This window comes from Canis aureus, chromosome 33, assembly GCF_053574225.1.
Source record: "Canis aureus isolate CA01 chromosome 33, VMU_Caureus_v.1.0, whole genome shotgun sequence".
Classification (NCBI taxonomy): domain Eukaryota; kingdom Metazoa; phylum Chordata; class Mammalia; order Carnivora; family Canidae; genus Canis; species Canis aureus.
The window spans coordinates 6,295,870-6,320,841 of NC_135643.1; the positions used below are offsets into that span (position 1 = coordinate 6,295,870).

A 24,972-nucleotide genomic window follows, 5' to 3' on the forward strand; every position below is an offset into this window, starting at 1 on the left:
ATTCGTAACTTTTACATTAATACCTTGACATCACATTTTCCTAACCAAATCTGTATCTTTAAAAGGTTTCCCCCTCTTACCACCCCATGCCCATTCTCCATACACTTCCTGGTCACCCCTATAGCATCATAGGTCATATAACTCATGATTCAACCTAACTCCAAATTATTTCTATTTCTATTTCAGCTATGCTTTTTGGATGTTAACTTTATGTTTTTAACAAGAAATACATTCACACAGTACAAAGATCAAAAGAGAATAAAAATAAGTTTCCTTCATCCCATCCCCAAGCCACTGAGCTTCCCACCCAGATGTAGCCAATATTAACAGATTACAATGTTGTTACAGTGATATGTTTCAAATTCAGTTACACAAGAAACATAGATGGACTACCCATCTATGTACTGCATTAGTGACTAACTAATAATAACCATCACAAATTATTGAGCACTTACCACAGGCCAGGCAGTAGGCACTAGCCTAAACATTTTACATGCCTATAACTCTTAATCCTCATGCCACCACCAATAAATTGGTTCTATTAGCATCCTAATTTAGCAAATGAAGAAACTGAAAGTAATTAACTAATTTGCTCAAGGTATCTAAAGACAGAAATTAGGAAAAAAGACAAAAACTTGCACAGATACTTCATTAAGAGGATATCCAAATAGCCAATACCAGAGTGAAAAAGTACTCTTTTTCCTTAGTCACCAGGAAAACGCTGATTAAAATCACAATGGACTATCACTATACAACCACCCGAATAACTAAAATGAAAAAGACTATGGGTTGGTGAGGATTTGGAGCAATGAGAACTGGTGGAAGTATAAGCCATCACAATCACTTTGGAAAACCGACAATATCTACTGAAGCTGAACATACTCAGACCTATGACCTTGCAATTCCACCTCTAATTATATACACAACAGAAATATTTTAGTATGTTCATCAAAGGCATGTGCTAGAATGTTTATAATAAGTATTATTTACATAAGCCAAAAACACAAAACTATCCAAATCCCTGTTAACAGCAGAATGGATAAATTATGGTATATTCACACAATGGGATACTATACAGCAATGAGATGAGTAATCTACACCTCCATAAAAAGATATGGGTGAATCGTACAAGTAAAATGTGGAAAGAAAGAATTAAGATACAAAAGAGTATAGAGTGCATTATTCTGCTTATAAAAAAGACTAAGAACAGGCCAAACTATGTTGTTAAAAGCAGGATAATAGCTACCTTTAAGGGAAATGTCAAGAAGGGTACCTGAGGGAGGCTTCTGGGATGCTGGTAATGATGCAGGTTCTTCTTATGCCAATATGTTCAGTTTCTGAAAATTCATCAAGCCATACACTTGATGAACACACACACACACACACACACACACACACACAATACTTTAACAAGAAGTTACTAAAAATTCATGTCCTCATGAAGTTTACATTCTAGCACAGCCAACAATATACTACTTACAGAGGTAGATGCTGACCAGAGAAATGAGTAAATGCATCATTCTTAGTGTGGAGTTTTAGGATATTTGGACACTGCTGGGGAAGGTCTTACTACAGTGAAGAAGCTGGATCCTGGCTATACCGCTGTCCTCTCAAACTCAGGCTTATATCACTCCACTAAAATTTAACATTCCTGCACTTATAATCAAGGCAAGGGTTCTTAACCCGGTATCTTCAGGCCCTTAAGGAACCTTGGATAGAATTCATAGGTCTGGGGATCCCTGGGTGGCGCAGTGGTTTAGCGCCTGCCTTTGGCCCAGGGCGCGATCCTGGAGACCCGGGATGGAGTCCCACGTGGGGCTCCCGGTGCATGGAGCCTGCTTCTCCCTCTGCCTGTGTCTCTGCCTCTCTCTCTCTCTCTGTGACTATCATAAATAAAAAAAAGAATTCATAGGTCTGTAAACTTAGATGGGGAAAAGTATATATTGATCTATAACACTAAACTCTACTCAACTGATATCTAGCATTTCCCTCAACTATAAATGTAGACAACAAAGTATGGTGGTGTTCGAAGAACCTAAGACTTTATCATCAATAAAAAATTACAGATTTATCCATACTCATTTCAACTCTTACAGCTGTCTTAAAATATCATCTACATCTATCATTATTTAGAAAGTTTGGCGACTATTGGATCTGCCACTAGATGTTTTTAGTCTCGTGTGTTAATCAGCATATATATTATTGTATCAGGTTTTTTTTTCTAGTATTTTGATAGCTTTACTTCAATATAATTGGTTTCCTTTGTCAACCCATGTCTATTCTTTTGTATTTAGGAACATTATTTTGAAAAAGGATCCGTTAGCTTTTCAGACTGCCAAAGGGGTTCAAAGAACAAAAGAAATGTTTGTATGCTGGCTACCCTGTATCCCTGCCCCATAAACCCTGTACTCTCCACAGCTTCTCTGCCTTGTGCTGTACCCCAGAAGTGGGCCATCTTCCATCTTGGACGATAGATGAATTTCTTCTCCCCAACCCCACCACCTCCCTTACTAGACTTTGAGCAGAGGCTGCATTTCTCTGCAGCCACAGCTGCCATGGGTCAGCCCTACTGTTCAGCACCATCTCTCTCAAGGCTCAACTACCTTCATTCCTGAGCCTCGTCCCTTCCTGCTGTCACTAGTCCTTCAGTATTCTACCCCCTTCAGTATTTTAAAGAACCATGCTGGTTCTTTAACTCACCCACCCTACCGGAAATAATAGCTTCGTTAAATCCTTTCAGGTAAAAGTCTTTTGAGAACAACTCCCATTTCTTGTGAGTCTGATTCCACTCGCAGGTACCAGGCTTGCCTGATTTGTGAACTAAATCAGGAAGGATATGACCACATCCTCTTTGGAGGGTACAGTGTGTGTGTGTGTGTGTGTGTGTGTGTGTGTGTGTGTGCTGTAGACTTGTGTTAGGAGTGGGGGAAGATATCCGAGGCAATGCCCAGGAATCCTGAATAATAACTGTTTTTCCAGCTTTCCAGGGCCCTGAAAAAAAAACCCTATACAGTCTAAGATGGGAAATTGGGCAAGCAATGCTGAGAAAAGGTCATGCCTGAGCTGAATGTATAAACAACCAGCAGGAGTTAGTCAAGGGTAAAGGGGAGGCAAGATTCTTAACAGAGGGAGCAGCCTTTTTCTGAAGCACAAATGGAGGAGAGCTGCTGCGAAAGGTTCTCCTGCAACTGTCACATGTTAGTGTCACCCGGAACAAGCCCAAGCAGAAAGAAAGGAAGGAAACCTTTCTTTAAGAAGGCAGAAGGGCAGCTCCGGTGGCCCAGGGGTTTAGTGCCGCCTTCAGCCCAGGCCTGATCCTGGAGACCCGGGATCGAGTCCTGAGTCAGGCTCCCTGCATGGAGCCTGCTTCTCCCTCTGCCAGTATCTCTGCCTCTCTCTCTCTCTCTCTCTGTGCCTCTCATGAAAAAATAAAATAAATAGAATCCTTGAAAAAAAGAAAAAGGAAGGCAGAAGAAGAAAAGGGTCTACTTGAATAAGATCACTGCTGGAAAGATGCACAGTCCCACATTCCTTGCACCTGCTAGAAGCTTGAGCTCCTGGGCATCTTATTTCCCAAGGCTCCACTGACAGGGAAAAAAAAAAGAAAAAGAAAGAAAGAAACTAGATCAAGTTCTGCTTGCAAAGAAGATCATTTCTCCTAAGATACTTCTAGGCACTTGCCCTCCCCTCTAATTCCCAGGACCGCGCTGGCTGACAGCCATCTGATATGGAAGAATGAATGGAGGAGACCAGCCAGGCAGGAAAGGAAGAAAGGAAGGAAGCCTGCCAGAAGCACACTTCCATATATCAGTGTGTGCTCAAGATAAATAATCCCAGCCAGCCCAGGCAGCTATCAAACCAAAGGGCATGTTGCAGGTAGCAAGATAAATCGTCATTGTCAAGGATGTCTTTGTTTGTTCAAGACAGCCTCTTACTATATCTCCCTCTCCTGACAAAGCAGCCCCAGGAACAGGTTTCTAACATGCGCTGCCCTCTGGAAATGATAGTGCTTTTAGGGAGAGAAAAATGAGCTTGAGTTCCTGGGTCCAAAAGCCAATATACAATTGGCTGTAGGGACTACTCACTAAATACTGGTTAGAAACAAAATCTATTGGAAACAATAGCTACATGCTGTTTTCACCAGGTCATTTCTGTCAATCCAGCCTAGCAAATCTGAATTACCAGTGCCCTGTCAACTGTCTCATATCATGAATCTTATCAATACTCACCTTTCATGGAATTCCTTCCGACCCCATTATAGGCATTATATTCACTGGCAAACATAGGATACCAAAAGAGCACCATGTGGAAAAGTTTATAAGAGAAATTGCCATCAGTTTTTTAAAAATCTAAACATAGAAATTGTTTTAATGTCTTTCTAGAAATACCAGAAATATACAACACTTTCTTTTGGGTAATAATTACAACTACATCTGCTAAAACTTGGCATCAAAGTTTTGTCTAGGTAATTTGGAGATGGAAACCTCAAATGATCTCAGCACCAGACTCTGTTCATTACCATTTCAGACACCTTAAAATTATTTGGGTCATGACTGCCAGGTGCTAGAGGAGGGAGAAACAGGGAGATGCTGTTCAGTGGGCATGAAGTTGTAGTTACACAAGATGAACAAGTTCTAGAGATCTGCCGCATGGCACTGTACCTGTAGTTAACAATACTGCACTGCACACTTAAAGATTAAGAGGGCAGATCTCATGTGAAGTGTTTTTACCACAATATGATAAAAAAAATTATTTGGAGATTCTGGTTGTGTCTGAAGCAATGTAGAACAAAAGTAACAGTCCAGACTTGGTAACAAGCAGATTTGGGCACATAGAAGCAAGCTTTGGCAGTGATCACCTTCTGGGAATGAACAAAGAGTCTGGCTGAATATCCAAAACACTGAACTAGAATTTCCTCTACTTATATTCCCATTCTCTCTCTCTCTCTCCCAGCTCCCCAATGTCCCCAACACCCACCCCAATTCCTCCTCTTCACACACAATAACAAAAGTCAAAAAGGTTAAGAAGAACCTTTGCCTCTTTAAATGCAACTGAAATGTAGTTCCTATACTATCACAAAGCCAAGCATCCCTCTGTGTTGGTAGAGAAAGCCTCCTTCCCCTTGTATAAAGAAAGGTAGCCTCTAGGAGTCCAGCTGGAGCTGTGACTCTCCTATCTTGAAAGACCACATCTCTGATCAGCTTTTCTGCTCATCAAGAGTTAGAATGGTGGTGCGATTAAGAAAATGGGCCCTGTTGCTGGGCTGTCTGGGTTTGGATCCTGGGTCTATCTACCATTTACCATATGACCTTGGGTAAGTTATTTAATTTCTTTGTGCCTCAGTGTCCTGCATATCAAATGGGAGTAATAGTTTTGTTATGAAGATGAATTTATTTATTTTATTTTATTTATTTATTTGAGAGAGAGTATGTGCATGCATGAGCAGGGGCAGGGAAGAAGGAGAGGGAGAAGTAGACTTCCCACTGAGCAGGGAGCCCAAAGTGGGGCTCAATCCCAGGACCCTCAGATCATGACCTGAGCCAAAGGCAGACACCTCACAGACTGAGCCACCAGGCACCCCTGTCTATCTGCTTTAAATGGAGGATGCATTATACCTCTCATCACATTTCCTACCAAAAAGAGAAACATGCCCCTCTCAGGGCCACTGCCTCCATTCCTGTTACCTAAGGCTTCTCCTCCTGCTGGAGGGTCCTGACGTCCAGACACCAACCTTGCCAATAATTGGGGAGCCTGCCAGGGACCCTAAATATGGAGCTCAGCCTTTTCCTTTTTTTTTCTTTACCTTTTAAATCATAAAGCAATTTCTCAGAAACAGTGTATTTTTATTAAAAGGACACTGTGCCTTTGGCTCGTGTTGACAAATTTTTGTTATGCAGTCTGCTCTGTGAACCTCAGTTTTTCAACTGTAAATAGCAATATTATAATAATAGCTGTCATGCAGCATTTTTTTCATTAAGACCTCCCTCCCCTGGGATCCCTGGGTGGCGCAGCAGTTTAGCGCCTGCCTTTGGCCCGGGCACAATCCTGGAGACCCAGGATCGAGTCTCACATCAGGCTCCCGATGCATGGAGCCTACTTCTCCCTCTGCCTGTGTCTCTGCCTCTCTCTCTCTGTGTGTGTGACTATCATAAATAAATAAATAAATAAATAAATAAATAAATAAATAAATAAATAAATAAAATTAAAAAAAAAAAAAAGACCTCCCTCCCCTGAACTGTGCAAGATAAGTAGTAGTGTCCCCATTTTAGAGATGAAGAAACAGGCTATGAGAATTTAAGTTAACTTGCTCATGGAAACACAGTAGGGCTAGAATTTCTGGGTATGGTACTGTCACGGGGAAGATGCTTGCTTGTCTGCTACGTCTGCCACCCAAGGCCCTTGTGAGGAGGCTAAAATGAGATTATGTTTGTAAACATTTACTTAAATAGCAAAGTACAGCATAGATTTTTTTTTTTATATGTATGTCCACTTCTTTCGGAAGTGAATAGTAATGAGCACAACATTTCAGTGCTACAATTAATTAGGCCAATCAACCCAAATCAAATACAGGGATTTGGATGAAGTCAAAGGCCCAGATTTTCAGATTACTATACCAATCTCTTTCTATGCCATTGCTGAAACAGTTCTCCATCTTCAGCACAATTTCTCCCTTTACTCAGTTTCTCTGGGGGACTCTCATAGAAATTCCCAGAATGATAAGGAAGCCTAGGTTTCAGGGCTACCCAGAAAGAAGGTATAGTTCCTGGCAGAGCTCTTCAGAAGGCAAGAGGGGTAGCACAGGATCACAAGATCTAATGCTACACTAGCACTCCCATATACATTACATATATCTATGTATGTTGCTTGGTTTTCTTTTTTACTTATTTTTTTTAACTCTCTATCTCCCAACTAGAATATAAGCTCAATAAGGAGAGGGATCTCTTTGCCTGTTTTCAGGAGAGTGTTGAGTGAAGGGGTAAGTCATAAAACGCAGCCTGGATAGATCAAGCAGTGGAGACCAGAGTGGCCGAAAGCCCTGAGCATAGTCATCTCAGTGAGATAAAAGAGTCAGTGTGGTGATAACTGCAGCAATGCAAAGAGAGTGGGTAAGAGTGAAAGGCATGGTATCCAGACCTCACAGAGGGACCAGTCCTTGCTGAAGCCTGTGCCCAGGGAGGAGCCGTGGAAGTAGGTTGCCCTTCTCAAAATCCAGGAGTGTTTTCACTGCTGTGCCAGAGCACTGTGCAAAATACCTTACTGAGAAAACAAGTGCCCATTAAAAATGGATACAGTACACTCAAAGATGATTTCTACTGAAATGTGGTCTGTAGGCTTAGAAGTTAGCAAATATAAATTTGGATACAGTGCAAAGATAGCCCCTTGAAATAGGACTCTCATCTATGATTCTGTTTAATAATCAGTGAACCACGGCAGATTGACATCAAGAACGAGCCTCAGAAATGACACAAACCTCTCCTCCATGACCCAGGGCCATAACATTTTTCCAAACTCTTAGAGGTTGGCAAGAGCCCTCAGTATAAGAGACTCTACCAGAATGAGTCCCCTCACTTGATCTTCTTAGTCTGACCTTTCTACACACTGGACCAAGAACACTTCCCATTCTCCCCTTCAAAAGCCTGACCATGTAATCATCCCTCCCAGCACCTCTGAGTACGAAACACTTGCAGAGCTGAGGAAATAAATCAGAAAATAAAAAGAGAACGTCTCAAGGTCAAGCACATGGCTAAATCCTACAGGGTGTCCTGCATGTGACAGAACACAAACAAAAAGCAAATGGAAATTAACTTTGGCATAGCACGCTTGCGATGCAATACAAAGCACTGCTCTGTGAGCCTTCAGGCTCTGTCTGGAAAGAGAACTTTTGTAAACATATCTTTGTTGCTATCCAGGGCACCTGCCACAAAGATACTACAAAATACAGCTTATTCCTGGGCTCATAAAAGCTCTGGGATGGGAACAATTAAAGCAATCTATGCCTCTGGGGACATCCCATTTTACATCAACAAATGTTATGTCATCTGTAACCATGCCAATTTCCATTTAAGAATTTCCAATTATTCATATTGCTAGGGGGTGAATTCTGGTTTTCTTGCTGATGGTTCCATAACCTCTTCTCCAACCCCCTCCTCAAAAAAGACTATAGGCTTTTCTTGAGAAAAAAAAAATGTCATAAACAAACTGCAAAGTCAACTTTCCAGCATTGCCAAGCTGGGTATTGTTTTTCTATGGTTCCTAATGGCCTCTTCAAAACCACATGAGATAAACCTATTTCTTTTTCACACACTCACTGTTTCCCTGCAGGTTGGAGGAAAGCATTTTCAGTCAGTTATCAATTGCTCTATGTGGATGCAAAGTTTTCCTCATTATCCTACCACCAGAGCATCTCAGACCTGTACAAGGAGAGAGAAGAAGAAATAGTGGGGAGTGATGGCAGGGAAAAGAAAAGTTAGGAAATAAGTCTTGGTCTGCTGATCCCATAGGTGGCCACTGCAGTGGAGGGGTTTGCACCTGACTGGAGCCCCAATACTACAGAGCAGCTGCATCAGCTTGAGAGTTAGGCAGACAGATTGCAAAACTTGCTTCCCAGTCTCCTGATGGCAATGCACATAAATTAACATCTCATTCCCTGCAGTCCGCTCAGCGGCTGGAAGACAGGATTGATCTAACATTTGGCCTCCCTAGGAGGGATGTGCTAATTCTTTCTTCCAGCACTCTCCACTTCCTTCTGAGCTCAGCTTTTCATCTCCAAACAAATATCTGGGCTTAAGAGTCTGGGACCATCAAGCACCAGCCAGCCTGCTGAGGTGGCTCCTCCACCTTCTGTCTGTGCAGCCCCACACAACGGGCAAGGCTAGTGCTCTTGCACAGGTGGACTCAACAGCATCAGGAACCACAGCCAGTCCACTTTCAAATTATAAGCCTTCCTCCTCCTGTAAGGATTCTGAAAGTATTTTTCCATGTAAAATTGCACATGTCTGAGCAAAGTGGATTTGGTTGGCAGGCATGACCGTATTTACACAAATTCACTTGGCTCGTTCCCCTTAAAATAATTCTTAGCATTTGGTTTGTTTCTGTTCATAACATCATCCTTTAAACCAGAAAGAGTTTCCAAGAGTTTTTTATTTTCTACTATCAATCAGCTTATTTGCTGGCTTATCTGACTGTGAGCCCACACAGGTGCCCAGTGGAAAAGAGAACAGGGCCACCCAGAGGACAGGGACAGGGAGGGCTTGTGTGTGAACTAACCAGTGGGGGCCCTTTGCCTACTTTGCACAAGGACTTCTCTCACCCTAGTAGTATCCTGAGGAGTAGAACCACCACACCACTGCTGTCACATCTATGCCATGTCCTCTAAAGATTATAGGAGGGCTCTGTAGTTTGTGCATAGGGCAGAGTCAATACATTTTAGCTGGCAGAGAGAATTCTATGCATGTTTAATACAAGCTGCTTTCCTGTTTTTGAAGAGTAGGTGGAAGAGAGGAAGGCTTGAAGTAATTCTTGCTGTGCTTTTGGCTTTTGATAAGAAAAAAGATGGATCAGCTCCTGAGAGATTGAAGGATTTGGAGGCAAAGGTGGTGTTTTCACCTTTTCTTCTAATGAGGACTGAGATTCAAGAAGAGAACAATATGGGAGATATTGAGGAAAATTTGGTTTTGTAGGCTAAAGTTTACAATACTAGATAAATGTGCCGTAGGATTGACTAGGCTCTGTTCATCGTTAGCAGGTACATATTAAGCCTCTGTTACATCTCAGGCACTGAAGGAATATGTGTCAGAAAGATTGTGAAGAATGGGTTTGCCTGAAACAAAGGATTGCGGAAGGGGAGGTGGGTGAGGGGATGGGGTAACTGGGTAACGGGCACTAAGGAGAGCACTTGATGGGATGAGCACTGGGTGTTATACTATATGTTGGCAAACTGAATTTAAATAGATTTTTTAAAAAAAGAATGGGTTTGCCTGGAGCCACCACTTAAGACAGTTATGTGTAAACCAAGCAGAGGGGGTGACAATGTCTAGGAAGTAGTGAATTAGCTGAAGAAACTGGGGTGGGAACACTAGAGGGTTGAAGGAAGGGGAATGACAACGGTGTTCAAATCTGCAAGGAACTGTCGTAATAGATTAGTTCTGTATAGCCCTAAGTGTAGGATCCAAGGGCACCTGGGTGGCTCAGTTGTGATCTGAGTCCTGGGATCGAGTCTCACACTGGGCTTCCCACAGGGAGCCTGCTTCTTCCTCTGCCTATATCTCTGCCTCTCTGTGTCTCTCATGAATAAATAAATAAATAAAAAGTGTAGGACCCATGTGTGGACATGTTGAGGACGCAGGGTTTGAGTCTAAAGGAAATAAAGCCATTATTCAAGCCATTATTACCAAAGCCATGCATGCTAATGATTTTTTCCACCACAGACGGTTTTCAAGCAGGAGTTGAACAAATACTTGTCCTGGATTTTCAAGTGGAAATTCGAGCAGCATAGCAGAGGGTGAATGAATTTAAAGTCCTTTATGATCCTTACAGTCCATGAGATTCTGAAGGAAGGGATCTTCATGCTTTTCATGTCCGTTCTACTGCACCAACTCCTTCTCCAGCTTCTATTAAGCATGTTTAATTTGAATAACAAATACGTTGTAATAAGATCATAAAATTTGGTTTTGTTTTGTTGTGCCCTAACAAAGTGATTCATGCCTTTTATCTCATTTGAGTTAAATAAAACAACAATCAAGGAAGGATTCATTGTACTAATGTTCTGTTTCTTGAACTGAATGATGAATATAGATGCCTATTTTATCTGTCATCTATTTATCTATCTAATTGGAATGCTGCAAGTGAATTTGTAAAGAAAGAAAAATAGCTAACTTTGGAATGTCCAGTCTCTGACTTTCTACTTTAGAGCCTGTAAGTTAAACTACCCACGTGTAAGATTTATAAAGTATATAACCTTAAGTCATAGAATTTTTTCGTTGGCTTTTAGATGACTGACCACAAAATTTCATTAATTACCCCTCAAATTGGCATCAGACCCACCCACATTTTTCATTGCCTCCCTTGGCTTAGTGACTATGACTACTTCTCCCTTCAATTCCCCAAGTCACGCAGGGCATTACTAAGTAAAGGCAAATAACTGCCAGATCTCAAATATAATCAAATGTATCATTCTTCTCAAGTTGCCCTCTTTTTTTTTTTAAGATTTTGTTTATTTATTCATGAGAGACACACAGAGAGAGGCAGAGACATAGGCAGAGGGAGAGGTGGACCCCCGGCAGGAAACCCAATGTGGGACTGGATCCGGGACCCCAGGACCATGACCTGAGCCAAAGGCAGACACTCAACCACTGAGCCACCCAGACGCCCTTCAAGTTGCCCTTTTTTTGTCTCTCTCTCTTCCTCACATGATCTACCCAACCCTCTTCAAAGCACATACACACACACACACACACACACACACACACACGAGCGCGTGTGTGCACGTGCACTCCTACTCTAGAAAATACATTGCCTGGTTCCTGGCAGCTCTGAGCACTGGCAAATTGCAAAGCATCAGAAAATCCATACATATTCCAGTAGACTGTGAAAAAGAATTTCCCCTGGCATTTGATGAGATGACCACCCAGAATCAGAATAACACGTATTCAAGACATTTAAAACAGATTGGACAAAGCACTAGAGATTATGATGTAAAGATCAATTCTCCTCTCCCCTAGCAAACAAATGGACTAGGTGATTTAATGTACCTTTCCCATTGTTAATTTCTATGATCTTGAGATTAATTTGAATGCAGACAGAATCCATTTGAATAATGGCTCAAGAAAAGAACCTTGTTGCTAATTTAATAGGTGCCGGGGTGTGAAAAATTATTGTCGTGATTATAGTAACTGGAACTGAGCTTGTAAAAATATTTTTGCAAATATTAAACAGTTCTAGAGCCACACACATACATATAACATACCAAGCTCCCTTTTGTTTTTTAAGATTTTACTTATTTATTCATGAGAGACACACAGAGAGAGAGAGAGAGAGAGGCAGAGACACAGGCAGAGGGAGAAGCAGGCTCCATGCAGGGAGCCTGACGTGGAACTCGATCCCGGGTCCCCAGGATCATGCCCTGGACCGAAGGCGGCGCTAAACCGCTGAGCCACCGGGGCTGCCCAGCAAGCTCCCTTTTATCATGAGTTTCTTTTTTCTTTCAAGTAAAATGTAAAATTTTAATTTAAATTTAAAATGTGGGGACACCTAGATGGCTCAGTCAGTTAAGTGTTGGACTCTTGATTTCAGCTCAGGTCATGGTCTCAGGGTCATGAGATTGAGCCCTGCATTGGGTTTCATGCTGGGTGTGGAGCCTGCTTAGGATTCTCTCTCCCTCTGTCCCTCTCCACCCACCAGTCACATGTGCACACATGCACTCTTCCACTCTCTCTAAAAAAATTTTAAAATGTGTACCAAGATAGTAATGAGTTGGAACTGCCTTAGTCCATCTCACTGATCTGCCTCGGTTGCCTAATAGATGTAAGAGACTGCTTCTAAACAAGTATATCACTTAGAATTGAAAGATAACTGAAAGCTAGAACAAATACCCAAAACTGTAATTTTGAAGGAAGAACATGACAGTGATGGGGTTGCAGTAGGAAGATATCCTCAATACTTGCATTTTAGAATTCATGTTTACTTCTTTCTATAGCTTCTGTACATCAAAGATTCACCTTGCCCTCATCTCTCTATTGTGAATTTCCTAATGGTCTTTATTAAATGCTTTAACTCTTAGCATGTACTTCATGTTTTTACATTTGCACATACATTATGGTATGTGTCACCTGAGTGACAAAATAATAAATGACAAATACTTCTATATCCAATGAATGAAGATACAAAAAAAAAAGATACATCCACAGTGACTTTATATTTTGTTGGCTTGTTTATTGGATAGAGGAGAAGTCAGAAAAGAATAAAAGAATAAAAATTAAGACTGGGCTCATCGCCTACTTTTTACAAAAGCCAATCAAAAGTTTAGCAATAGGGATGCCTGGGTGGCTCAATGGTTGAACATCTGCCTTCGGCTCAGGGCATGATCCCAGGTCCAGGGATCGAGTCCTGCATCAGGCTCCCTGCGAGGAGCTTGCTTCTCTCTCTGCCTATGTCTCTGCCTCTCTCTGTGTGTCTCTCATGAATAAATAAATAAAATCTTTAGAAACAAAATAAAACAAAAGTTTAGTAATAACATCCACAGTTTATTGGGCACCTACTACATGCTGCATAGTTTGTGAGCATTCTCTGAAATCCTCATAAAAAATATGCATGCAGGCAGGCATTGTCCTCATTTTAAAGATGAAGAAACCAAAAATCAGAGAGGTTTATTCCTTCCCCAAATAGGTGACAAAATAAAAATATAACCACCTCTAAAGACCATGCTGTTTCACTTACATGTCTCAGTATCCATCACAAATATCTAAAGGGAGTTGGCCCATATTGAGAAAGGCTGATTGGGCCTGTCTTTAGGATTAGTTACTTTTTACTTAGACGCAAGTTTCTTCTCAAATTATTTTTGCCATATCAAGCTTAACCTGACACCCCTAACAGAAAGAATGTCATAATCTTTTTTTTTTCTTTTTCTTTTTTTTTAAGTAGTATTCAACACCCAGCATGGAACCAAACACAGGACATGAGCTCACAGCCCTGAGATCAAGACCTCAGCTAATATCAAGAGTCCAATGCTTAACAAACTGACTCACTCAAGCCCCAGAATGTCATAATCTTCATTTTGCAAAACAGAGGAGTGATAGTGGTTTAATTTAAATCTTCCAGATACTGGCTGTATTTTAACAGTATTTTAACTCTCTTGGGCTTGACTCAGAGACATAGGTAAGTACTACAAAAATCTCAGGACAAAAGGCATGCTGAGGTGCACAGGGGGTTTGGTGGACATATCCTGGGACTGTGAACCCCCAACTGAGAGAAGTTCAAAGAATTCTGGACTGTATTTCCTTTCTGGTTTTCATACTTTTCAGCCCAGACTCCTCCTCACGTAGAGATTCAGTATGGAGAGGACCCCACTGAGTGAATTCTGACCAATTCGCTTACAACATATTTAGATCCAGACTTCATTTCTCACTGTTGTTACCTGTTCATTCAGTGACCACACAAGACCACAGTGCAAGAACAATTAAGATGTGGTCTCACAGAGATCTGTTTTGAGACTCAGAACCCAGAAATATGTTTCTTGCAAAGCAGATGCTGCACATACCTGGATATGGTAATCAATTAATAAATATTTACTAAGTACTTAAGGCAAGAGGACCCTGGGAAGAATACAAAGAAGCAGTAGGTCCCATGTCTTCCATCAAGAGCTTAAAATTTAGTTGGGAATTTTAAAAGACAAGTAACAAAGATAGGTGTCAAGTGATGGCTCTGGCCTGACCCTAGGCCTCTGCAGTTCAGCCTGGGTCCAGCCCAGGGAGAAATCTACTCTTAGGCAGAAGAGATTATAGAAGCTGCTTCTGAAATAAGATCAGGTCTGTAAAGCATCAAATAGTCCCTGGCACACAACAAGCGCCCAATAAAGATTGTTTTTCTGTCTCCCCTTTCTGTCCCATTATTCCAGGGAACAACATGAAGCTTTCCCGGCAGTTAACTCAGCTTTGATCTTGTTCCCCCCAGTCCCAGTAACAGGACTTTTCTTTTTTCTTGAGGCCTAGTCCCACTTGATAGTTCTAGGATTCTGTCCTGTTCCCCATTTTGGTGACCTGCCCACATCACCGTCCCTTCACAACCGAGTGCTTTATGCTTTGCTTGTCACTCTTCAAAGGACTGGAGCTCCAGGCCAGTTAGTAGCTAACAGCCTACTCCAACAATGTCTCTGGCCTGTTTGACTGCTGTTCCAGATACTGCCTGAACTGCGATTTGTTATCCTCCTGATGAGTCACCAAATTAGAGCACAAATATCATTCGTTTAAGTGTACTGGCCCCCTAGGACAGTCTGTTGAAAAGAAGTCCAAGGCCATGGTCCAGTTTCTGGAGGAAAGGATGTCACAATCAGTTAGCAATGGCTATGCTTGGCATGGAAAAGGAGGCCTGGTGTGTACAAGGGCTGCATCCTTCTTATCTGCATTTTATGAGCCATTCTCTTTTAATTGCCCCCCTCACCAATACCATTTTAACTTGTCATCCTTATCCACTTCCCAGCACTTGCAGTTGGATCTGTCCTTCTAAACCTACCACAAAGACCCAAATGGATCCAGATCCAAATCTCCTCCCTGACTTCCCATACCAATGGCTGAGGAAATCCCAGATTTAGCACACACACACACACACACACACACACACACAAACACAAACACAGACAACATATTTCAGATTGGAGAAGTCAGGGAGAGAGCAAGGATAAGACAATGCAGACAGGGGAAATATATTCAAAGATATGACAGTCAGAAAGTATAGAATTATTCCAGGCATAAGCAGTCTACCATGAAAGTCAGTAACCCATTCATTAAAATCTGTCTTTAAAATATTACACATCAAATTTTGAGCCCTCTTCTCTAGGACACAGGTATCAACAAAATCATCACCTCATATCTAATCCCTCCTAAGGAACTTGACAAAAATTTCTATAATTGAGTTATTTGAGATCCCAATTAAGATCTACCCTGAACAATGTAAAAATTCAGATGTGTTTGCAATCCTAATTTTCTTTTTTTTTTTTTAAGATTTTATTTATTTATTCATGAAAGACACAGAGAGAGAGAGAGAAGTAGAGACAGGCAGGCTCCATGCAGAGAGCCCGACCATGGAACTTGATCCCGGGATCTCGCCCTGGGCTGAAGGTGGCGCTAAACCGCTGAGCCAGCGGGGCTGCCCATGCAATCCTAATTTTCAAGTGGCCCTTCATGAACTCATTTGTCAATGGCCTCTACCTAATTAAGAACCCTAGTTTCCATAAATACTTTATTTTGCAGGTTGGTTAGGAAGTGCAATTGTCTATTCTCTTTATTTGTCTTTCTCACCTTAGTGAGATAAGCCATCAATTTGTCTGAATTGACACACAAAATTAAAAGAAAAAGACTTAATAGTAGGCAGAGTTTCAAGTGCATTTCATTTGGTCTTCAAGTCATGAGCAATATTTGCCACACTGAATTTTAAAGAAATGAAAAACAAGGAACTACATAGAGGTTTCTGGGGATTTATTTTCTACTTTTTTCTAGTATTTCTTTCAGTTCATTTTTCAGTGAAACAAAGTTTACATGCCAGAAAAATGGATATCTATCCCTTTAGAAAGTTCTATGGTTTAACCATACACAATGACTACAAGTGTATTTCTATTAAACCAGACTGTCTCCACCCATGTCTACTTAACAAAAGTACATTCTGCCCTTGTTTGTAATCTTGCACCATAGAGAAAGGAAAGCTTTGATTTTGTCTCTGTAATCTTGGAGCCACTCTTGAGAGGGAAGGAGTAATGATGCCCTGTGATTAGAAAGAACATTCAAAATATTTAAATATCTTAGGATGAAGGTTATGTCCCTCGCAACTCTATTTGGTTTCAGCATGGTATTATACATTGTTAGTTTAAACTACACTGTAACTACAGTTGCCCTGAATGGAAATTCACACTCCAGGGGTTGTCAACCACCATTTACTTAATCAGAGGCAACTACTACAAGCCTTCAGCTACCATTGTCTCTGATCAACATACCAGAGGTTTTCACAATTGGCTTAACAAATGTTGAAAATGGTTTTGGTTTTCATTGGTGAAATTAGTGTCTTTTAATTGGCATAAAAGATGCTAGAAACGGGTTACCATTGGTGAAACTAAATACATTCAAAATAGGAAGACACGCTCTCCTATGCACATGTGAAACCACTATAATGATACAATCAGCACTGTAATTTTAACCCAATCTGTAAACATCCTGTGCCCAGCCAGAGGTATCAGCCTCTGCTGACGGACTGACCTCGTTGTCAACATCCATCCACAGGGTCTCCCCATCTTCCATCTTTCTACTCAAACACTCTGCCTTGAGATGGTTTTCACTTACTCTTAAAGATATTTCCCCATGTGCACATTATTTTAGCCCCCAACTGATGGTCCCTCATAGCCATTAATCTTAAATAATTTATAGAGATGAACTTACATAATAGATTAATGCAATATTTTCCACTTTATAATTTTCACACTCAACAACCTCATATTCCTAAACAATACTCTCCACCAAGTATCTGAACTGGAGATGAAACCAGTACATGGGCTGCAGGTAATATGGACTTGTGGTTAAGACTCTGGAGCCAGACTGTCATGAGCACATCCTGGCTATCCTACTTGCCAGCCATGTAACATGGATAAGTTCACTTCTTGGTGAAATTCACTTCTCGGTGCTTCAGTGTTCTCATCTTTGAAATGAGGCTGTTATGACACCTAACTCATAGAGTTGCTGTGAGAGTTCAGTACAAATAAGACATTTAGCCAGTGACAGGCTGAAGTTCACTCCTATTAATTCACAAAAGCCAATCAGTAGCATCTATTTCCAACTCCCCTTTCAATTACATCACATTCATGGCTCACAACTGGCTATAGTGGGAATATTCGCACCACAGAAAATTGACAGATGCCAAAAATGAAAAAACTGTGTTTTCTTTTCTCTTTCTTTCTTTCTTTTTTTTTTTTTTTTTTGAGAGTGATTGTTCAATATTTACCAGTATACCACTGCATTTAGCACAAGGGCTAGCCTACAGTTAGCTCTCAAAAAATATGAGCTATTAATAGAAAAGGTGATGAGGGTACTTCTGCCAAGCTAAAGGATTTTTCCCCCACTTTGCTTATCACACAAAGAAAATTGTAATTACACAAAGAAATTTGTAATTACACAAAGAAAATTGTGACAAACTACTCTTTGGTGACTCTTTCAAGCTAAATATAAACTAAATTTCTCCATCCCCGGTTAGCTTTAATAATGTTTATGTTCTTGGCTAGAATCACCTTGCCTGTTTCAATCTATGACATGGCACTAAGGTGCCTTATAAGAAAATAAATTGTATATAACATGTGAGCACTTTTTCAGTGGTCTTGCCAAACTCAAGGATATGTGGGTTACATATTTCTATTGAAGTCTGCAAATGAGTCCCTGTTTGGCAATCAGTTCAAGGACAAAACTCTTAAGTACTCCATGAGCAACACAGACATCTCAAAGACACAATTTAAAGAAATGACTGATGGACTCCTTCATCATTCCAGCCAAGAAAGAAATCAATAAAATAGAATTGTGTCATTGTTTCCAGTTTGTTTGTAAAGGAGACAGATGCAAAGTGAGAGAAATCAATCAAACGTGGTTTTTTTTTTCTTTTTCACATTTATTGACAGAATTTAAGATCACGTTAAATTTCCTAAGTATTTATCGTATAGTTTCTTTGAGCAGTGAGGAAACGAAGAGAATGGATTTTTATTGCTTTTCTTTTCCATTTATTTTGCTTTTTAACGTTAATGGGAGAAATGAGTAAATCAACAAAGGCCAATTAGAATTACCAATTGTACCAGAATCTGGCCATATGACACCCTGCTATGCAAAACCCTAAATATTTCAGAAATATTATTAATAATGTCCTAAAATCTTTTTTGCCACTCCTCTTAGAACTAAGGATTTTGTGATATAACTCAGTCTCAAACCACATAATAGGCCAATAAATCACAGCTAGATCCTACAAGTCTCAGCCAAATATTTGGTCATTCACACACCACAGGCTTAGGGTTTTGCCCATAATTCCGGGTTAGATGGTCATTATTCTTATCAGGTATCCAGATAAGTGAGCAAAAAGAAAACTGGTCATTATAAATATACCAGCACACCATCCCTGAGCTTTAACACTTGTTAAGTTTCTCTTGAATCAAAAAGCAAGTTGCTGTGCACATGGTACAGCATCTATTTGTACTTGTATGTATTTGAAATAGTCTATGATGACTATTTCTAGTGCACTGCTATAGTGAGATGGAATTTGAATGACTAGTTGTCTTAATTTTAAGTTAGTGGTTTGGGGGTGGGGGCACACACCACTTCCAGAGAAGAAAATAAGACAAGGTATATGGCATTATCCACCAACAAGAAAATGCAGGAAAGCATTCTGTTCTAGAGACAAAGATGGTCAAGAAACCATGGATCCTCAGAAACAGGTAAGAAAAAAAAATAGAATACACACTTTCTTTTCTTTCTCCTCCATCAACAACAGAGAAGCTCTTGTTGACCATGGAACCATTAAGAGTTCTTAGCAGTACAGGCTGCCATGCACTCCACTCCTGCCGGCTTCCTGGACTGGAGAAAGAAAACAGGAAAGGGAAGAGGTGTCTTAGGAGAAAGGACACCTTTGAGGGCCAACAGCTAAGAACAGTAGGTCAACAAACTGCTCAACTATATACACACCTAACCATCTCTCTGCCCCAGGGCTCCCACCCAAAGGAAAATCAAGCCTTTCCAAGTCCATGCGTGCAGGAAAGCTAGAAAAATTAACCTTGCAGCCTAGGCAGCTTTAACTCCTCTCCGTGTAGAGTCCAACCAGGAGGACAAATGCCTATATTCAAAATGTAAATGAGGCACCTGGCTGGTTCAGTCGGCGGAGCGTGCAACTCTTAATCTTGGGGTTGTGAGTTCAAGCTCCACGTTGGGTGTAGAGATTACTTACAATCTTTTTTTTTTTTTTTTAATGTAAATTCGTTTTCTCTTACCTTCCCTCCACCTTTTCAGGGAGTTCAGTGTCTCACTCTGTTCTTTCCCATATCCGCCTCAATCAGAGACCTATATGAACTTACTCATTTCACAAGTCAAGGTGGATACATTTCATCTCCAATTCAACCCTGTTCTTCACTACTGCTAAGACTTGGAGTTACCAGTTTCCTTCAGCTTTAGAGTACAGAGACACAGGTTTGAATCCTATTTTAATACTTAGTCTCTTTTCAGCCTTGGATGAATTACCCTCTCTGAAGTTTCTGCATCTAGAAATGAGAATATCTTCTTCCCCAGGTTTGTTGTAGATTAAATGGGATAATGAATATAAAATCACTGGTACATGACAAGCTACAAACCCACTGAGTAGGATTAAATATAAGATTTAATAATAATTAAATGATTTAAATAAATATAGAGGATGACCTCAAGAAGCCTGAGCCCAGGGACGAGATTCAGTCTACAAGGATAAGGATGAGGCAGAAGAGGGGATGACATGAGATAAAAGAAGTCCTACAGTTGTTTTGAATCTACGACCTCGTCTCTAGTTGAGAGTATAATTGAGTCAGTATATAAACAGAATTAAACTGTATAAAACATCTAGAAAAACTGTTTACACAGTTAAAGGGAACGCTTCTCTACCCTTGATGAAGGGAGCTTATTTAGTGTCAACACCCGTGAGCTCTCTGTGGGAGTGACCTATCTGATGGAGGAATAAACTAGACGTGTTCGGTTCAACTCTTCCCTTTTATTTCATGGGGAGTTTTTGGCTGTTTCTCCAGGGTGGCCCCAAGTCATCCCCTAAAGCCCCCTATCTCAAACCCCCTCCTCCACTCATAGAGAGTCAGCCTTGGTCCAGCGCAGCTGATAAGTGGGTGGGAAAGTGTGATTAAATATATCCTCCAACTGAGCCTTTATGAGTCATAAAGGTAGTATTTTGAACTCTCATCTGTTTTATTCTGTTGTCTTACTCTCACCTTAGCCCTCAGGCAAGATGAAGGGTGTTATCTAAGAGGCCCCCTTAAGAACTCCAACAAGCCTTACTGACTGCTACTTAAGGATACTGAAAGATTAACAAAGCAAAGGGAAAAAGCAAAACTGGTCCAGCTATGTCAAAGTAATACTAATTAGAATACATGGCAGAAAATAGCATCATGACTAATTGTCATAAGTATAATAATACTAAAAATAACATTAATGTCAGTCATCTTATTTTTCTTTGAAATTTATTTAAACCAAATGTGTGGGATCCCTGGGTGGCACAGCGGTTTAGCGCCTGCCTTTGGCCCAGGGCGCGATCCTGGAGACCCGGGATCGAATCCCACATCGGGCTCCCGGTGCATGGAGCCTGCTTCTCCCTCTGCCTATGTCTCTGCCTCTCTCTCTCTCTTTCTGTGTGACTATCATAAATAAATAAAAATTTTAAAAAATAAAAAATAAAAAATAAACCAAATGTGTTTCCACATAATTAGGTTACCTCTGTCTTCTAGCACTGAAACATTAGAAAACGAAGAGAAAATGGCAGCCACATGAGTGGATATAGTTTAAGCTACTTGGTTTAATGCTAGTCCTTGCCTCTAGCCTAGACCCTTGCCCTGTGGGATTTCCTGTACTGACCTACAGGAAGTGGATTCATGGTTTAAGTAAGTTTTATATGCACCAAGGGATCTGCACCTTCCACCCTAGGGAGGTAGTTATTTAGAGAGAAAGCAGTTAAAATGTGAAGTTCATCATCAGAGGAAGCTCTCAGGATGACCCAGAGGACCTACTTCTTGCAGAGAAAATAGGATTTTAATTGACAGATTCGATCCCAGGTTCCTCTCTAGGGCCTCCCAGTAGAGGTCATGAACTGTGATGTAACTGCATGGTTTCAAACACTTTCAATTCAGTTCACACCAGGCCCCCATGGAATGTACTTCAGGCTACCACCTCATTCTACATTCCACTCCCAATCACTCTACTCACTCCACCTCCCAGTCACCCTAGGTTTATGGCTTCAATATGGGAAGTTTAAATTATGTCAATCTCCATTACTGATTATTCACCTTTCATCCAAATTACTTGAGTCATTTCCAAAATTGCTCCCTCTGAGATAAGTGAGTGGGTTCTTTCTACTCGTGTACAAATACAAAGACTTAACTTTCTTGACACAATAATAAACATACTGAGTGAGCAGCCCTGGTGGCACAGTGGTTTAGCACTGCCTGCAGCCCAGGGTGTGATCCTGGAGACCCGGGATCGAGTTCCACATCGGGCTCCCTGCATGGAACCTGCTTCTCCCTCTGCCTGTGTCTCTGCCTCTCTCTCTCTCTCTCTCTCTCTCTCTGTGTGTGTGTGTGTGTGTGTGTGTGTGTCTCATGAATAAATAAATAAAATCTTAAAATAAAATAAAATAAATAAAATAAAATAAAATGAAATGAAATGAAATGAAATGAAATGAAATGAAATAAACATACTGAGAATCTAAAGTGAATTAATCCTTGAAACTAACTAAGGATCCTGGCAGTTAAGAGGCTCTATTTGGTGGTAAGATCCTTAAAGTTTGGGGATGTGTTTTGTCCACTCCTGAATCCCCAGGGCTTAGAAGGGCAGCTGGCATGAGTATGTTTGATAAATCCTTGAAATTAAATAAAGTATTTAGCACTTTAAAAGCAAATATCTGCATCAAAACCTTTAAGAAATGCTCCATAAATTAACAAGATGATGACCAAGAGGGACGACTAAAGAGACCGTCAAGAGACCGACTAAAGGTATCCGTCAAGCTGGTGTCATTGACTAACCACATCCACAAAGCACATCATTAATCCACTGTGATCAAGTTGGGGGGAGTCTGGTGAAGGGTTCTGAATATCTCCCTCTTCATCCCTCCCAAAATCTGGAATACTTATTCTATTGAGCTATTACACCAGTTTTAACACCTTCCTCGTGTTATGTTTAAAAAAATAAATAAATTTAAGAAAACCATTTTAAAAATTAAAAAAAAAAAAGGACTGGGACTCCAAACTCAGGCAGATTTCATCACCTAGAAGGGTTTCTTCTTTTATGCCCCCAGATGCACAGAGCTGTTTTCATATTTGCTGTGTTTGGCTACTCAGAATCCACCTCTCTTGACCATGCAACTTGAGTACTTCATCTCCCCTGGCCACTGCGATTGGTTCAGGGATGATACAAGAGACTGAGATTCCATATGAGCCAATGAGATGTGAGAACGGCTTCTTGAAGGCTTCTAAGAAAGATAGTTCTTTACTCTTCTGGGACTACTACTGAGAGTTGTACTATCTCCTCCTGCAGGCCATAAGCAAAGAAGCCGGGAGCGCTAGAAACTTAGCAGCTCTCTTATGACAAGGGAGGCCAGCCTTAGGCTAAAGCAGTCCTAGCAAAAACAGAGAAGAGAAAGGCTGATACAAAATGATGGTATCTGTGAACCACTGGCTCCAGCCTGACCTGAAGCCTACCTACCTTCCCAGTTACATGAGCTAATAAACACGTCATTGATTTAGCCAATTTGAGACCAGTTTTCTGTTACTTGCACATGGCTAAAGCCAAATTCACTGAATTGATCAAGTCAGCTCTTAATAAATTGCTGTCCGCACTGAGTTGAAAAGATTTAAATGCATCAAGGTTAAGGGACCTATTAGGAGACTTTCAATGGAGCAAAAGAAGTAAGAGAATGCAAAATCCCCACCATTTCCCAGCCTATGCCCTCACCTCTCGTATGTGAGCCTCCTTGGATTCCTTCAAGCATTTACTTGCACTCCTTACATGCTAATTATGTTCAAGCCAGTGTCTACAGAAGAAACAAAAACATTGTCCCCACTCTCTAGAAGTTTATAAATAACTATAGAATGTGTAAAGGTAAAAACTTAGAAGTATTTAAGAATTAAATAATTATAAGGTGTTAATATGGTAGATTTCCCCCTAAGTTGCCTTTAATGTTAAGCCACATTTTTAACAACTATAGCTTTGATTTAAAATAAGTTCACAATAGAGGCACCTGGGTGGCTCAGTCAGTTAAGTGTCCGACTCTTGATTTGTGCTCAGGTCATGATCTCAGGGTCATGAAATCAAGCCCTGCATCAGGCTTCTTGCTCAGCACATACTTTGCTTGAGATTCTCTCTCCCTCTCCCTTTGCCCTTCCCCCACTCTCTCTTTCAAATAAACAAATCTTTTTTTTTTTTTTTTTTTTAAGATTTATTTATTTATTTGACAGAGAGAGAGCACAAGTAGGCAGAGCAGCAGAGAGTAGGCTCTCTGAGCGGAGAGCCTGACATGGGGCTCAATCCCAGGATCCTGGTAATATGACCTGAGCTGAAGGCAGACACCCAACCAACTGATCCTGGTAATATGACCTGAGCTGAAGGCAGACACCCAAACAACACCCAGGTGCCCCATCAAATAAATACATCTTTAAATAACAATAAAATAAGTTCACAATAAACTGGAAATACATTAATAATACATGCCACAGCATGGTTTGAAATCCAACAAAATAATATCTGTGAAACTTCTGTGCAACACAAAGCACCATGCATGCATGTAATATTTTGTAAATAATAATAGCCAACATTTATTGAATGTCTATTGTATGCAATGTGCTGGCACATACTGAGCACTTTGCATACATTATCTCAATCTCCACAACAAATTATAATTCTTGTTTTATAAATGAGGATACCAAGGCATAGAGAATATAATTGGTTTCTCCAAATCATACAATGAGAAAATAATGGGTTAAGACTTAAACCAGGCAGGCAAGTCTGGGTGGCTCAACAGTTGAGCATCTGCCTTGCACTCAGGGCAGCTCAGGGCATGATCCCAGGATCTGGGATTGAGTCCCAAATTGGGCTCCTTGCAGGGAGCCTGCTTCTCCTTCTGTCTATGTCTGTGTGTGTGTGTGTGTGTGTGTGTGTGTGTGTGTGTGTGTGTCTCATGAATAAAAGTCTTAAAAAAAAAAAAAAGACTTAAATCAGGCAATCTGACTTCAAATCCTGGATCTCTCACAAATATGTAACTGTGTTTAAAGGTTTTATATAGTAGTCAGAATAATGGTCCCCCAAAGATGTCCATGTCCTACTTCCCTGAATGTGTGACGATGTCAGATTACACAGCAAAGGGGAATTAAAGTTGCTGATGGAATTAAGATTGCTAAATAGCTGACCTCAAGATGTGACGATTATCCTGGCTTATCCAGTGGGGCCCAGTACAATCACAGCAATGACAGAAGCAGAAGTCAGAATGATTCAACAGATTCAACCTGGC

General features: G+C 40.7%; 1 protein-coding gene across 17 annotated transcripts in view; it reads right to left on the bottom strand.

Moving 5' to 3' along the window:
- Positions 1-24,972, bottom strand: part of RASGEF1B (RasGEF domain family member 1B) — a 550,562-nt gene that overhangs the window by 477,305 nt on the left and 48,285 nt on the right. For 7 of the 17 annotated variants that reach the window (XM_077882674.1, XM_077882676.1, XM_077882677.1 and 4 more), the window contains one exon: positions 19,192-19,304. The exons of the other annotated variants lie outside the window; for them this stretch is intronic. In XM_077882674.1, the coding sequence (XP_077738800.1) occupies positions 19,192-19,248 (57 nt within the window). In that variant the 5' untranslated portion in view covers positions 19,249-19,304. Of the gene's footprint in view, positions 1-19,191; positions 19,305-24,972 lie in introns of those variants that run through there. 17 annotated transcript variants of the gene reach the window in all.